This window comes from Arachis stenosperma, chromosome 7, assembly GCF_014773155.1.
Source record: "Arachis stenosperma cultivar V10309 chromosome 7, arast.V10309.gnm1.PFL2, whole genome shotgun sequence".
Taxonomy (NCBI): domain Eukaryota; kingdom Viridiplantae; phylum Streptophyta; class Magnoliopsida; order Fabales; family Fabaceae; genus Arachis; species Arachis stenosperma.
Window position 1 is genome coordinate 4,182,485 of NC_080383.1, and position 13,992 is coordinate 4,196,476.

At 22.9% G+C, this 13,992-nt stretch overlaps 1 protein-coding gene across 1 annotated transcript; it reads right to left on the reverse strand.

Annotated features, from left to right (window-relative positions):
• Positions 1-3,608: 3,608 nt before the first annotated feature.
• On the reverse strand, positions 3,609-4,027 carry LOC130939203 (transcription factor PAR1-like). Its single transcript, XM_057867325.1, has one exon. The coding sequence runs from the start codon at positions 3,980-3,982 to the stop codon at positions 3,653-3,655; it is 330 nt and encodes a 109-aa protein (XP_057723308.1). The 5' UTR covers positions 3,983-4,027; the 3' UTR covers positions 3,609-3,652.
• Between the last annotated feature and the right edge of the window lie 9,965 nt (positions 4,028-13,992).

Here is a 13,992-nt window from a genome sequence, read left to right on the forward strand (position 1 = left end):
AGTATAAAATATATATTAAAAATAAATTAAATTACAAAAACATTTGATAAGGTGGTGGCATTACAGTCTAGTCATGAAGCATAAATTCATAATTCTCCAGAAAAGACGGAGGCTAGCTTGGTGTGAATGTGACTGTCCCTAAGACTTTGGTTGTTATAATGTGTCAAGTGTGAACAACATGGGTTTTCCACAAACTATGCTGCTAAAATAGAATGCCAGGGCATGGTCTACCTCTCATCTTTTTTGGATCTCGCCATATCTTATTTAAGACCTCGCTTACTACTCAAAACTTTAAAACATTAAATTTATGGGTTTTTCGTATATTTGTATATATATGAATCATATTAAATATATCAAATTAATCATTAAAATTAGTTATTAATATAAAATATATATTAAAATATAAAATATATTTAAAATAAAAAAATTAAATTATCGTTTTTGTCCCTAATATTTGGAGTAAGTCCTAAAGTTGTCCCTAACATTTCAATCGTCCTATTTAAGTTTCTAATGTTTTAAAACTGACTCTATGTTGTCCTGCCGTTAGGGATTCATTAACAGAATTGACGGCGAGACAAAATTTAGACGATTTTGAAACGTTAGGGATTTAAATAGGAAGAAAACGTTAGAGACAAAAACGATACATAAAAGAAATTTTAATTTAATTTTATCTTTCAATAATATTAATTTTTTACTATACATAATATTCAATTATTTTTTAATTACATCTAAATAAATTACACTTAATCACATTATTTTTATTTTAAATAAATTTATTTTTTATAATTTTAAAGAATTTTGATACATTAAAGACAAAATATTATTTTTTATATTTTATTGTATATATATATATATATTATTTTTTTCTTTTCTGCAAGTTTATATACTAGTCATTCTACAAATATTTCATGATAAGTAAAAATCGTTAAGAGTAAAATTATAAAAAAAATTATTTAAAATTAAAGTAATATGATTAAGTGTAATTTATTTAGATGTGATTAAAAAATAATTGAATACCATGTATAGTAAAAAATTGATATTATTGAAGGATAAAATTAAAATTTATTTCTATGTATCATTTTTGTCCCCAACATTTTCGTCCTATTTAAGTTTCTAACGTTTCAAAATTGTCTCAATTTTGTGCCCCCGTCAATTCTGTTAATAGATTCCTAACGGTAGAACAATATTGAGTCAGTTTTAAACCGTTAGGAATTTAAATAGGACGATTGAAACATTAGGGACAACTTTAAGACTTATCCCAAACGTTGAGAACAAAAATAATATTTTACTCTAAAATAAATTATATATTTATATATAAATATATAATAACTCATTTTAATCTATATATAATATTTTTGTATATATATATAAATATCGTTAAATTCTCGTAAAATGCTATATTGACTACCAAAAATACTTTAAAAAGAAAACTAAATAAGAGACACAAAATAAAAATATAAATTTATGAATTTTCATCTTTTAAATTATTTTTTTTTTATATGTTAGATTAAGTTCTTAACGTCGTCACACTTACTAATATATATGGCAATTAATGAGATACTTCGTTTAGTTTTTTTATAGTTTGTCTGTTTTATATTTAGGCATCATCAAATATGATAGGGTAGAACTAGATAAAATATTAGAAGAGATAAAAAATATTTATCTAATAAACTAAAATTAAAATAAAATTTAAAAAAAAAATTAAACTGAAATTTACATATAATTTGAATGTAAAAAATTAAAATTAGACTTGGCTCCGACCCTAAGTATGGAGACACATTATACTCGGAATATGGATAAACTTGTGAAATATAGCAAATTTATTATGAACAAATTTTCTTTTTTTTTAAGCTAAAGAGTGTTAGCTTTTTAGAAAAAAAAAAGTTTTTTTTGTCACTTAAAAGAAGAATATAACTAAAAAGCACTTTAACTTGGGTTTTAAAATGTACCTAACAAAAGTTGCTCCAGCAGGATTGAAATGCAACTCCAATTCTCCAAATGAATTATGTTACAAACTCAATACTAAAAATTGAAATTTGCACTTAACTATTTAATTTATTAATTTCACATTTGAAGATATGTCCTATAAAATGGACTATTTTTTTAAGTCAAAATCTTATAAAAGAGATAATTATCTTTTAATACTAATTTTTTTCACATGCATGTTATAATGATATAAGTCACCAACCATGTAATTTTATTTTACATTTTTCCACCTCGGATAATAAGATAAGCCATGTGAATTCTTTAGCCCTACAACTTGAATCCTCTATCTTTTTCAGTATATTTATAATGCAATGCATTTCGATTCTAAGTTAATAGCTAAAACACTAAAAAGTCAAACAATCCTGTTCTAAAAAAAATTATATTCATACTACTTTGTAATACATTGTTAAATAAATATTTATTATGATATAAATGACAAATTTTTTTAATTTCTTATTAATTACACTTTGATATAAAAAAATAGAAAATATATTAAAAGTGGTGTATATGACATTCTTTTTTCAAAATTCTCAAAATAAAAAACCTTTCCAAAATAAAAGATGAAAAGAAGAGAAAAAGTGGCCAATGACAACATGTGTATGTTCTATTTTTCACTTTTGTAATAATAATAATAATAATAATAATAATAATAATAATAATAATAATAATGTGATTCCCATCCAGATTTTTGGACAAAATAGAGTGGCCCACTGGACCAAGGTGGAAAACCCTGCAATATTATAGCCCACTTACACATGAGAAGGAACATCACATGTCTCATAAGCTTTCACCCATTCATTCTAACTTTACCTCAGATATCATCAACTGAAACCAGATGTATGACACATTCACATTTTTCTTAAAATGGACTTACACTTACTTTCCATTAATCACATTTTATTTCATCAAAATAAATTTAATAAAATATTTTAAAAAATAAATAATTAGCTCCAAATATAAGATAAAGATAAATGAAAAAAAATCTAACATTTCTCATCAATTTAAGGTGAGTACGTACACCAAAAATAACCAAATAAGATCCTGACGATGAGTAATAGCCATTTACTCAGCATAAGACCTCTCTCCTCAAGATATTATATAGCATTTAGATAAAAGAAGAGTGGTAAGGATCAGCAGAATTTGTGATGTTTAGATATTAATTAGCTATTATTAATATTTTTAATAGTGTGAGATGACATCTAATGGTGTAAGATTAATCGTTTTCTTTTTTATGGTAAAGTGCGGACCATATTTTAATAAAAGTGTTGGCCTCCTAAACTTTCTCTGATAGAATAACACGGTAGAAAGTAAAAATTGAGATGTAGTTAACTTTATATGAAACTAATATTTAAAAATCATTGAATAATTTAACAAGTTCGATTAAATTATCATGTAACAACTCTCGACTATCAACTTTACGATGAATTTAACCAAACTTGAGTTTATACTAAATAGTAAATAACATAATATATAACTAGTAACCGTCCCCCAAAAAAACAGGTACAAAGTTAAATAAATAAATCTAATTAAGAAGAAGGGAAATATTTTTCTTGATCCCAACCAAAGTACAGAAACAAAAAAAAAAAAAAAAAAAAAACTAAGAATCTAACTAATGAGCCATTGATTGATGATGATTAAGGAGAATTAATTAACCTCGAAGTTAAGGTTAATTGGTGTTTTGGTGGAGATTGTGAAAGAAAGCAGCAAGAGCCCTAAGAGTGTTGAGTTGGCAGCGAAGAGAGAGTATGTAACCGGCGGTTTCATCGAAGAGCTTCTCAACTCCTTCTACTGACTCGCCACCTGGCACTATCTTCTTCAATGCTTCAATCTTTCTCTCTACCTCTTCTCTCTCCTCTTCTTCTTCTTCCTCTTTCTTCACATCGTCATGGTCGTCTTCTTCTTCTTCTTTTTCTTCTTCCCTCCGCCGCCTCCGGCCTCGCCGTAGAACATGCAATGCGGCCTGCTTCTTGTCGTGGTGGTGAAATGGTGGTGGCATGGTGATCGAGATTATCTGTGGTTCTTCTGCGTTGTCTTCGCCTTCTCCCATTGTTCTTGTGAGTGTAAGAGAGTGTGTGTGTGTGTTTATTATGAGAAGAGAGGGAATTAGAAGAAGAGGGATAGAATGGGAATTAAATAATAATTAAAAATTTCAATCAATTACAAATTGACAACGAAGCCATGGTCCCACTAGCCACTGGGGTTTTTTATATTTGCCCTCTGAAAATTTTTTCCATTATTTCCAGTAATCCATGATACTTGTTACCTAGCTCCAATAAACTCTTCAAATTTTGAATCATATTTTGAGTATGTATTTTTTTTTTTAAATAAAATTTCAATCTACCATAAATTAATCATGCATTGTCTATCAACTGAAGAATATCATGAAAATAAGATAAATAAATAAATAATATATATATATAATTCAATGGCTAACCATGGGAATTGGAAAGAACTTAATATTCCATAAACAACTTCCTTTTTTTTCAAACAAAATTGATAATATTTTTCAATAATATTGTTTAAAAATATTATTAAATAATAAAAATATTATTTTAATTTTAATAATTTTAATATATTTTTTTAAATATTATAACTACTGTAATAACTGTAATTACTATAACAAATATATTACAAATGTTTATTACATTTTTAATTAGGGAGCCACTCAGATAAAGATGTCTAAAACGTTTTTTTAAAGATGTTTTTTATTAATTAAAATTTAACACATATAATTGATTAAGTTGTATTATTTTTGTCAAAATTAGGTTAGATAAATTATTTTAATCGAAAAAATGGTAAATCAAATCTTAAACTAATATAAATTAATATTATTTTTTTATAAAAAATGACTATACTATTCTTATTATAGAAAATGACTAAAATACTCCTATTATATATATATAATGACAGAGAAGTAAAGAACTATAATTTAGGATTCTCAAAATTAATATATATAATAAGAGTATTTTAGTCATTTTTTATAATAAGGGTATTGTAGTTATTTTCTATAAAGAATAATATTAATTTAGACTAATTCAATATTTGATTCACAATTTTTTTGATCAAATTAATTTATCTGACCTAACTTTTACAAAAATAACATAATTTAATCGATTATATGTGTTAAAATTTAATTACTAAAAAATATCTTTTAAAAAAAACGTTTTAAATGTCTTTATCTAAGTAACTCTCTTTTAATTATGTGTGATGTTACGTTATTGTATTTATATTTACGTGGTTTGTCTTTAGCAGCTGTGGACAAGCTAAAATGCTAAATAGTGAAAATTAATTATTATATTTAACAATAAATTAAATCATATCATATTTAGACATGTATGCATGATATATATTGCATTTAATTTGAAAGTGTTTAGTCAGGGGTTATCTATCTGATCGAACTCTTCTACGAGGGAGACATGAATTTTTTTTAAAACTCTGGATTTTGATCGATTGATGTGAGATATTTATAAAAGACTTGGATACTTAAGTTAATTTGTGTTTAAGAAATATAAGAATTAAGATTAAAATGTCATATTTTAAAAGCAAAGTATTACTCCTTATATATATATATAGTATTGAGTGCATGCGATAAACCTGAAAAGATTCACTAATTGTATCCTAAATACGTGCCTGATCTTCAAAGACGACATCTGAACGATTTCTATTTAATATGAAGATACTCTTATAAAGTATGAGCTATATAATTTAGTTGGAGTGAGAATATAATCAATATATGTATTCACATTACTCCATTGTACTTGCAAGGATTCGTATAGCTACTAAGATTTTTGTGCACTAAAATTAGTTATTGGCGTAACATACGTGTTAAAATATAAAATATATATTATAAATTTGGTCCATTTTTTTTGGGGTAAAAAACCATATTAAGCCAAATGAGTCAAAAAATCACGTAAATACGCCAAAGCAAAAATCGTTTCAGCAATAAGCCAGAAGCTATTTTTATATAATTCGAACCAGCTTGGTTCGAACTTCATTTCTACGTAATTCGAACCAGCTTGGTTCGAATTATATACAAACATATACACACACATAATTCGAACCAGCTTGGTTCGAATTACACATAATTCGAACCAGCTTGGTTCGAATTACACACAAACACACGCACACACTAATTCGAACCAGCTTGGTTCGAATTACACACAGTAATTCATGGTATAATTCGAATTATGCTGTTAAAAAATTAATAATTTATTAAAAAAATTTATTAAAAAATTTATTAAAAAATTTAATAATTAAAAAATTAAAAAATATATATTTTTATTTCATACGTTAAAAAAAAGTTAACAAAATATTTAATTACGAGACTTCTTTAAAATATTAATGAGCTATCAATTTGAATTCCATACAATACTTTTCTGTCCATTTTTAATAGTTCATGAATATTTTTTAATAAATTTTTTTAAATTATACTACAAAAAATATTTTATCCTATGCAAAACAATTTAAAAAAAAATGGCTTAAAAATGTTAGGAGTACTATAAAAATTTGTAATGTTATAATAACTTAGGTAAATACATGCATATACTCAAATTTTAAATAAAATACTCTACATAGTCAATAATTTAAAAATGAAAGAAAATATTTTATTCCATACAAAATAATTAAAAAATATATTTTATTCTATACAAAATAATTTTAAAAAATGGCTTAAAAGATGTTATGAGTACTATAAAAATTTGTAATATTCTAGTGATTTAGGTAAATACATGATAAAAATATTTTTTCTTTAATTTCTAAATTATTAGTGACTATGTGGAGTATTTCTTTAATGTCCTAAGTCATTAGGACATTACAAATTTTTATAGTACTTCTAACAGCTTTTAAGCCATTTTTTAAATTATTTTGCATAGAATAAAATATTTTTTTGTGGTATAATTTAAATAAATTTATTAAAAATATTTATGAACTATCAAGAATGGGCAGAAGAGTATGTATAGAATTCGAATTGGTCACCATATAATTTGAATCAGAGTAATTCGAACTTCCCTATGCGTAATTCGAATCATGTAATATCTCACCATATAATTTAAATAATTTTATTAAAAATTATCATGAATATTTTTTAATAAATTTATTTAAATTATACCACAAAAAATATTTTATTCTATGCAAAATAATTTAAAAAATGGCTTAAAAGCTGTTAGAAGTACTATAAAAATTTGTAATGTCCTAATGACTTAGGACATTAAAGAAATACTCCACATAGTCACTAATAATTTAGAAATTAAAGAAAAATATTTTTATCATGTATTTACCTAAATCACTAGAATATTACAAACTTTTATAGTACTCATAACATCTTTTAAGCCATTTTTTAAAATTATTTTGTATAGAATAAAATATATTTTTTAATTATTTTGTATGGAATAAAATATTTTCTTTCATTTTTAAATTATTATTGACTATGTAGAGTATTTTATTTAAAATTTGAGTACATGCATGTATTTACCTAAGTTATTATAACATTACAAATTTTTATAGTACTCCTAACATTTTTAAGCCATTTTTTTAAATTGTTTTGCATATGATAAAATATTTTTTGTAGTATAATTTAAAAAAATTTATTAAAAAATATTCATGAACTATTAAAAATGGACAGAAAAGTATTGTATGGAATTCAAATTGATAGCTCATTAATATTTTAAAGAAGTCTCGTAATTAAATATTTTGTTAACTTTTTTTTAACGTATGAAATAAAAATATATTTTTTAATTTTTTAATTATTAATTTTTTAATAAATTTTTTAATAAATTTTTTTAATAAATTATTAATTTTTTAACAGCATAATTCGAATTATACCATGAATTACTGTGTGTAATTCGAACCAAGTTCGAATTAGTGTGTGCGTGTGTTTGTGTGTAATTCGAACCAAGCTGGTTCGAATTATGTGTAATTCGAACCAAGCTGGTTCGAATTATGTGTGTGTATGTGTTTGTATATAATTCGAACCAAGCTGGTTCGAATTATGTAGAAATGGAGTTCGAACCAAGCTGGTTCGAATTATATAAAAATAGCTTCTGGCTTATTGCTGAAACGATTTTTGCTTTGGCGTATTTACGTTATTTTTTGACTCATTTGGCTTAATATGGTTTTTTACCCTTTTTTTTGATATGTAAATTGTGTGTATTATGCATAATTATAGAAGTGGATAGTACTAAATATGAATATGGAAACAGTTTTTTTTTTAATTATGAAATAAAAAAAACAGACTGTCTAATTTTTTTATTAAAAGAATTAAAAACACAATTCGAATCGGATTTGTGTGAAAGAAAAAATTGGAGGATCTGATTTGTATTTTTTATTTTTTTAATTTTAAAAATAAAAATCAGATGGTCCAATTTTAATATTAATTTTTTTTAATTATCTAAAACATAAATCAGACAGTTCAATTTGTGTATTGCAATTTTTTTACTTTTTTAAATACAAATCGAAAAGTTTAATTTACTTTTAACACTACAATTACGTAAAGTACTCATATATTTTATAACTGTGTTTTATACTATTTTTTTTTCATATCTAAATTAAAAAGTAAACAAATTTTAGTGATTTATATAGATAATATTTTTAATTTTTTATTGTAATAATGTAAGTATTTTTACTAATATCTTACCAATATGTTATAGTTCAAATAATATAATTTTTCTATATTTATTTAAGAGGTATAAATAATTAGAAGCACACACATATACAAAAAAAGTGTAAATATGAGTGAAAAATAAAAATTCATTAATTAAAATATTTAAAATAATATATATACACTTTAACTATTATTTTTATTATTTAATATTAATTGTTTTATATGTGTATAAAATATTTTATATTTTTTTAAATTAAAAATAAGACCCGAATTTACCTCTAAATAAATATAAAAGGACATTTAAACTATAGTTTATTAGTAAAATATTTTATATTTTCGATACATCAAAATTAAATTATTATATTTATATATAAAAATATTTGATTATAAATAAGCAGTTAAAAAAAATGGTCCCACTAGTCCGAGAAGACAGAAAAGAAGGGGAAGAAAGCACATGTGCTCACATGGAATCCTTGAAGCTAAGACTCACCCATGTGCCTCTCCATTCTCTTTCATATGAATCTTCGCATGAATGCCACGTGTATGCTTTCCACTGACCCCACCCTTGAGCCCCACAAAACCCTTCCCCTATTATTATTAGCCGCTTCTTAATCAATTTTTATTCTTATCAATCCCAATACTAATATCTCATTAACCTTTTTCATTTGCTTTAAATTATTCAATGTTTTAACGTGCATGTGTCTTTTTAGTTTTTAAACTAATTATAATCATAAATCATATCTACAATACTTAAATAAATATAGGAAATTAATATTAATTAATTCAAATTAACTAACTTTAGAATTTAATATATAATTTAAATTTTATGATTATAATATTTTAAGTTTAATTACTCTGTTAATCTTTATAATTTTACAAAATTTTTAATTAGATTCCTATATTTTTTTTAATTGAATCTCTATACTAAATTTTTTTCAATTGAGTCTCTATGTTTTTTTTTATTTAAATTTCTGCACCAATTTTTTTTAGTTAGATCCCTATACAATGAAACCAATTACTATCAAGCAGGACCTAATTGAGAAAAAAATTTGATACAGAGGCCCAATTAAAAGAAAAAAAATATAAAAATCTAATTAAAAATTTTGTAAAACTATAAAAACTAACAGAATAATTAAGCTAATATTTTGATATAAAACTGAAGATAAACAAAATAATTTATAAAATTTAATTAAAGTTGGCTGAAAAAAATTAGATTGCCTAACATTATTCTACTGAAAATTTATATAAAAATATGGGTAATTAGTAATTACGATTGTAATTAGAATTTACATTAATTCTATAAGTATTTTTCGCACGAGATATGTCAGACATGCAACTTGCTTTTATGGAATAATAGATTCACACATAGTGGCTATTTATATAAATTAAATCATATACGAATTTCATATATATATAAAATTCAAAATTATTTACACAATAAAATAGACTATATATATAAATATAAATTGAATGGATTTATGTAAGTACGTAAAACAAATTAAATTTTAAAAATTCGTATAGTGCATTGTACTTGTTAATTATTATTTATATTATTGTGCATACTTTGATACGCTAATTAATTTATAAACATACTGATATAATAAAATATATGGATGAATAAAAACATGACAATTGGAATATTTCGATCAATTATTTGTTTTTATTTATTTTTAAAAAATATTATATTAAAATATATAATAACGAAATCTTTAAAAAAATTTATAAAAGAACAAAGATATTTTTGTATTATTTTTATTAAAAGAATAAATAATTTTTTTGTTATTATTGTGATCAAAATTAAAATCCTTTTACAATAAAAGAAAAATTAAAATCAAATAATCTAAAAAGACACGTACGTAATTATTGCACCAAATCAGACATACTAAATGGATGATATTGATATCAATTCAATTGCCTTAATTGATGATAGAACTGTTACACATACATGTGACAAATCAAACATAATCAATACAATAAACGGAATTTAAACAAAAAAAAATGTTGCTAAACCAAAGACATAGGATAATGATATGAAAGTGTATATATATTAGCTTTAAAACACACACCCCAACAAAAATAAAAAAAAATGTTAAGATTATATATTTTCAAATGATGAAGTTTTTCTTTTCTTATTATCTTTCGTTCCTTCAAAGGATTAAGAATCAATTATAAAAAGCATTTAAAAAATTTACAGAAAATAACAAATATAAGCGGAATACTAGAAATTGTTACAATAAAAAGGTCTGAGTAGGTTTGCTTTAATAATATAAAGATTTGATTAAATAGGGGAAAAATATTAATGAATAAATAAATAAACTAAATACTAAGATACAAATGTAAAAAAAGGAAAGAAAAAGACACTAATATATACTAATTAAGATGTATTAGTGAAAAGATGATTGATGTTTGTTTATAAGCCTATAGTGTGTAATAAAGGTTGGGGAATTCTTATATAAAAATTTTATGTATAAAAAAATAAGTTATTAAATTAATTATTATGTATTTTGTATAAATATATATTTAATTTATTTTTAATATATTTTTATATGAGTAATTAATTTAATAGTCGATTTTTAACATATACTTAACATGATGGTTGTTGTATACAGATTGCAGAGGGATACAATATTTACACTATTTAATAAGTATGCTAAAGTATTAAGTTGTACAAAAAATATGAGAGATTATAAAATCTTTTTAAAATAAATAACCTTATCTAATATATATCTTTAACATCCTAGTTAGCAAAATCTTTTTTATATATATACAGTCACGAAAAATTTGTGAGATAGATCCAATAATTTATACAAATATATTTTGATGAATAACATTAATGAACCTTTTATTTTATATTTATGAATTTATGGAAATATTAAAAAAAATTAAAATTGTATATATGTATCATAATAGCTAAAATCTTGATTTAAATTTTAAAATTTTTTAATATTATAATTTTAAATGAGTTAATTAATTTTATAAAATTTATAATTTAACAATTTAATTTTCTGTCATGTATGGAAGAACATGTGGTAGTGGAGAAGGCAGAAGAGGGAGGTGGTGATGTTTCCAAGAAGGAAACCAGAGGATGGATTGGGTGATTGATATTTTTTGCATTTAGAGATATCAAATTTCATTTTTGTGTTGGCCATATGGGACTCCATGTGCTTCACTCCCACTCCTATCCCTTTCTTCTTGTCACATTCACACACTACACCATTACCCTCTTTTTTTTATTTTATATAGAATAAAATATAAATAAATTTTAAAATATTTATATTTTAAATAGATTAGTTTTTTAAAAAATATATTAATAAAGTCTTTTAAAATAATAAACATGTATAAAGTAGTTTTAGTTAAGATCTTTTATCCTAATGATTAGAAAGTAATTTAAAAGTAGTGTTACTAATTTTAAAAAATTTTATTAATATATTTTTTTAGAAATTTATCTGATTAAAGTGTAAATTTTAAAGATTTTTTTGTTATTTTACTCTTATATATATTATAAAAAATTATATAATTAATAATACTACGTAATATTATGTGACTAGTAAATATTATTATTTTGAGTCTATATTTAATTAATAATAATTTATATTTATATTTATAAATATTTGTATACAAATGACATATAATTTATATTTATATTTATCAAAATTTATACACATGAGACAATACAATTTATACATATAAATTAGTAAAATTTATTTGTTAAAGATAATTTAATATTTATACTGGCTAAATAATTGTTAAAATTATTAAAAACTACTGACTTCTTAGAGTTTCTGCTATATAATTATTTTGTTAAATTTATAAATTTAGGTAATTTTGAAATAATAAAATTATTTTATATTTACATTATTTTTGTTTTTCCATTGTAATACTCGATCTTTTCTTCTTTCCTTGGTGCTAATGAGGATCCGTACCTCCCATTATTCTTTGTACGAAAAATGTTATTCTGATCAGAGAGCCATGCATTTATAATTCAATTAATATCACATACATACATATATCTACTTTGTGTCTAATAATAATCTTATTGAAATAAAAAATGTGTGGATATTCAAGTGAGTTTGTCTGTATGTTAACTTATTGGACCAGTGTTTGTTTGTTTGTTTTATTTATTTATTTTTTTTCTTAACATATAGCTATCATCATCTATTTCAAACTCACATATTAGTTTTCTTTTTATGAAAAATAGTGTATAAATTTTATTAATGTAGCATCATATGATGTAATGATGGTTATGTTTGAATAAGATTTATGGCTTATATCTATCTATTATTCATTCTTACTTACCATTGTTTGTAAGAAATTAAAGATGCCCAAAATCATCTTTATGAAGGAAATCAAAGTCTTTCACATGGTAGGCCTCTAGTGGAGCATCATGAAATACTCTTCTTTTTTTTTTTCCTTTTTTTTTTTCCTCCGACTATTACATAGAAGGCTAGGGCGAAGCTAGACACAAACTATAGTGGGGCCAAAATTTTATTCTTAAATTTTTTAAAATGGAATAATATATATGTCTAATTTTTGCTTCAATTAAAGGTTATAATTTATACATCCATACATTTATATATTACATTTCACTGTTGGTGTTCATTATTTTTTAATTAAAGATTATTGTTTATACATGCATCCATACATTTAGGGTCAATTACAAAATAAAAAAAAAAAGTATTTATTTCTTTTAAAAGAGGCAAAACAAAAATATATTTTTTTTCTATTTATTTTGTCCAGTTGATGTTTAAAGAGAAGAAAGGTTAAAAATTGTATACAATAATCATTTAATTATATATTATCACATCTGCAAAAGTTACCAATATTAAAATTCATTACTTAAAAAAATTTAAATATATAAATTTAATTAGATGCTTATAAAATTTTTTACATTGTTAGTAACTTGGTACACAAAATTAAACTCTTGAAAAACTAATTATTATTTGACATGCATGTTTAAGCACGATTAAAATGATGATAATATGAATCAACTTGGATTGGTCTAGTAATTAAGTTGTTAGTTCATTTAAACCGAATTTTGTCCATGCAGTAATTCATTCGCCAATAATAAACTCTTAAATAGAACTCAAATTTGCCCCGTAAAAAAACAAAATAATGATGATGATATGATACCATATCTTATATATATATGGAACATATTGATATTGAATTAATGACCTTATTTAAATCTAAGAACAATCTGTTTGTGCATAAAGAAGAACACCACAAAAACGTTTAAAACAAGATTAGAGAAGTTAAACAAGTAACATTAATTAATCAATAGAACAAAACCTACTACAATAATAGCAGTTAATATTAATAATAAAAATTCAGTGCAAAAAATAAAGAAAGTAGGAATGAGGATTTTAATTTGAAGCAGTTTAATTAATCTCTTAATTAATGATGAGCAC

Bases quoted from the DNA above. Each gene is read 5' to 3' on its own strand.
- LOC130939203 (XM_057867325.1), bottom strand. From the start codon at position 3,982: ATGCCACCACCATTTCACCACCACGACAAGAAGCAGGCCGCATTGCAT.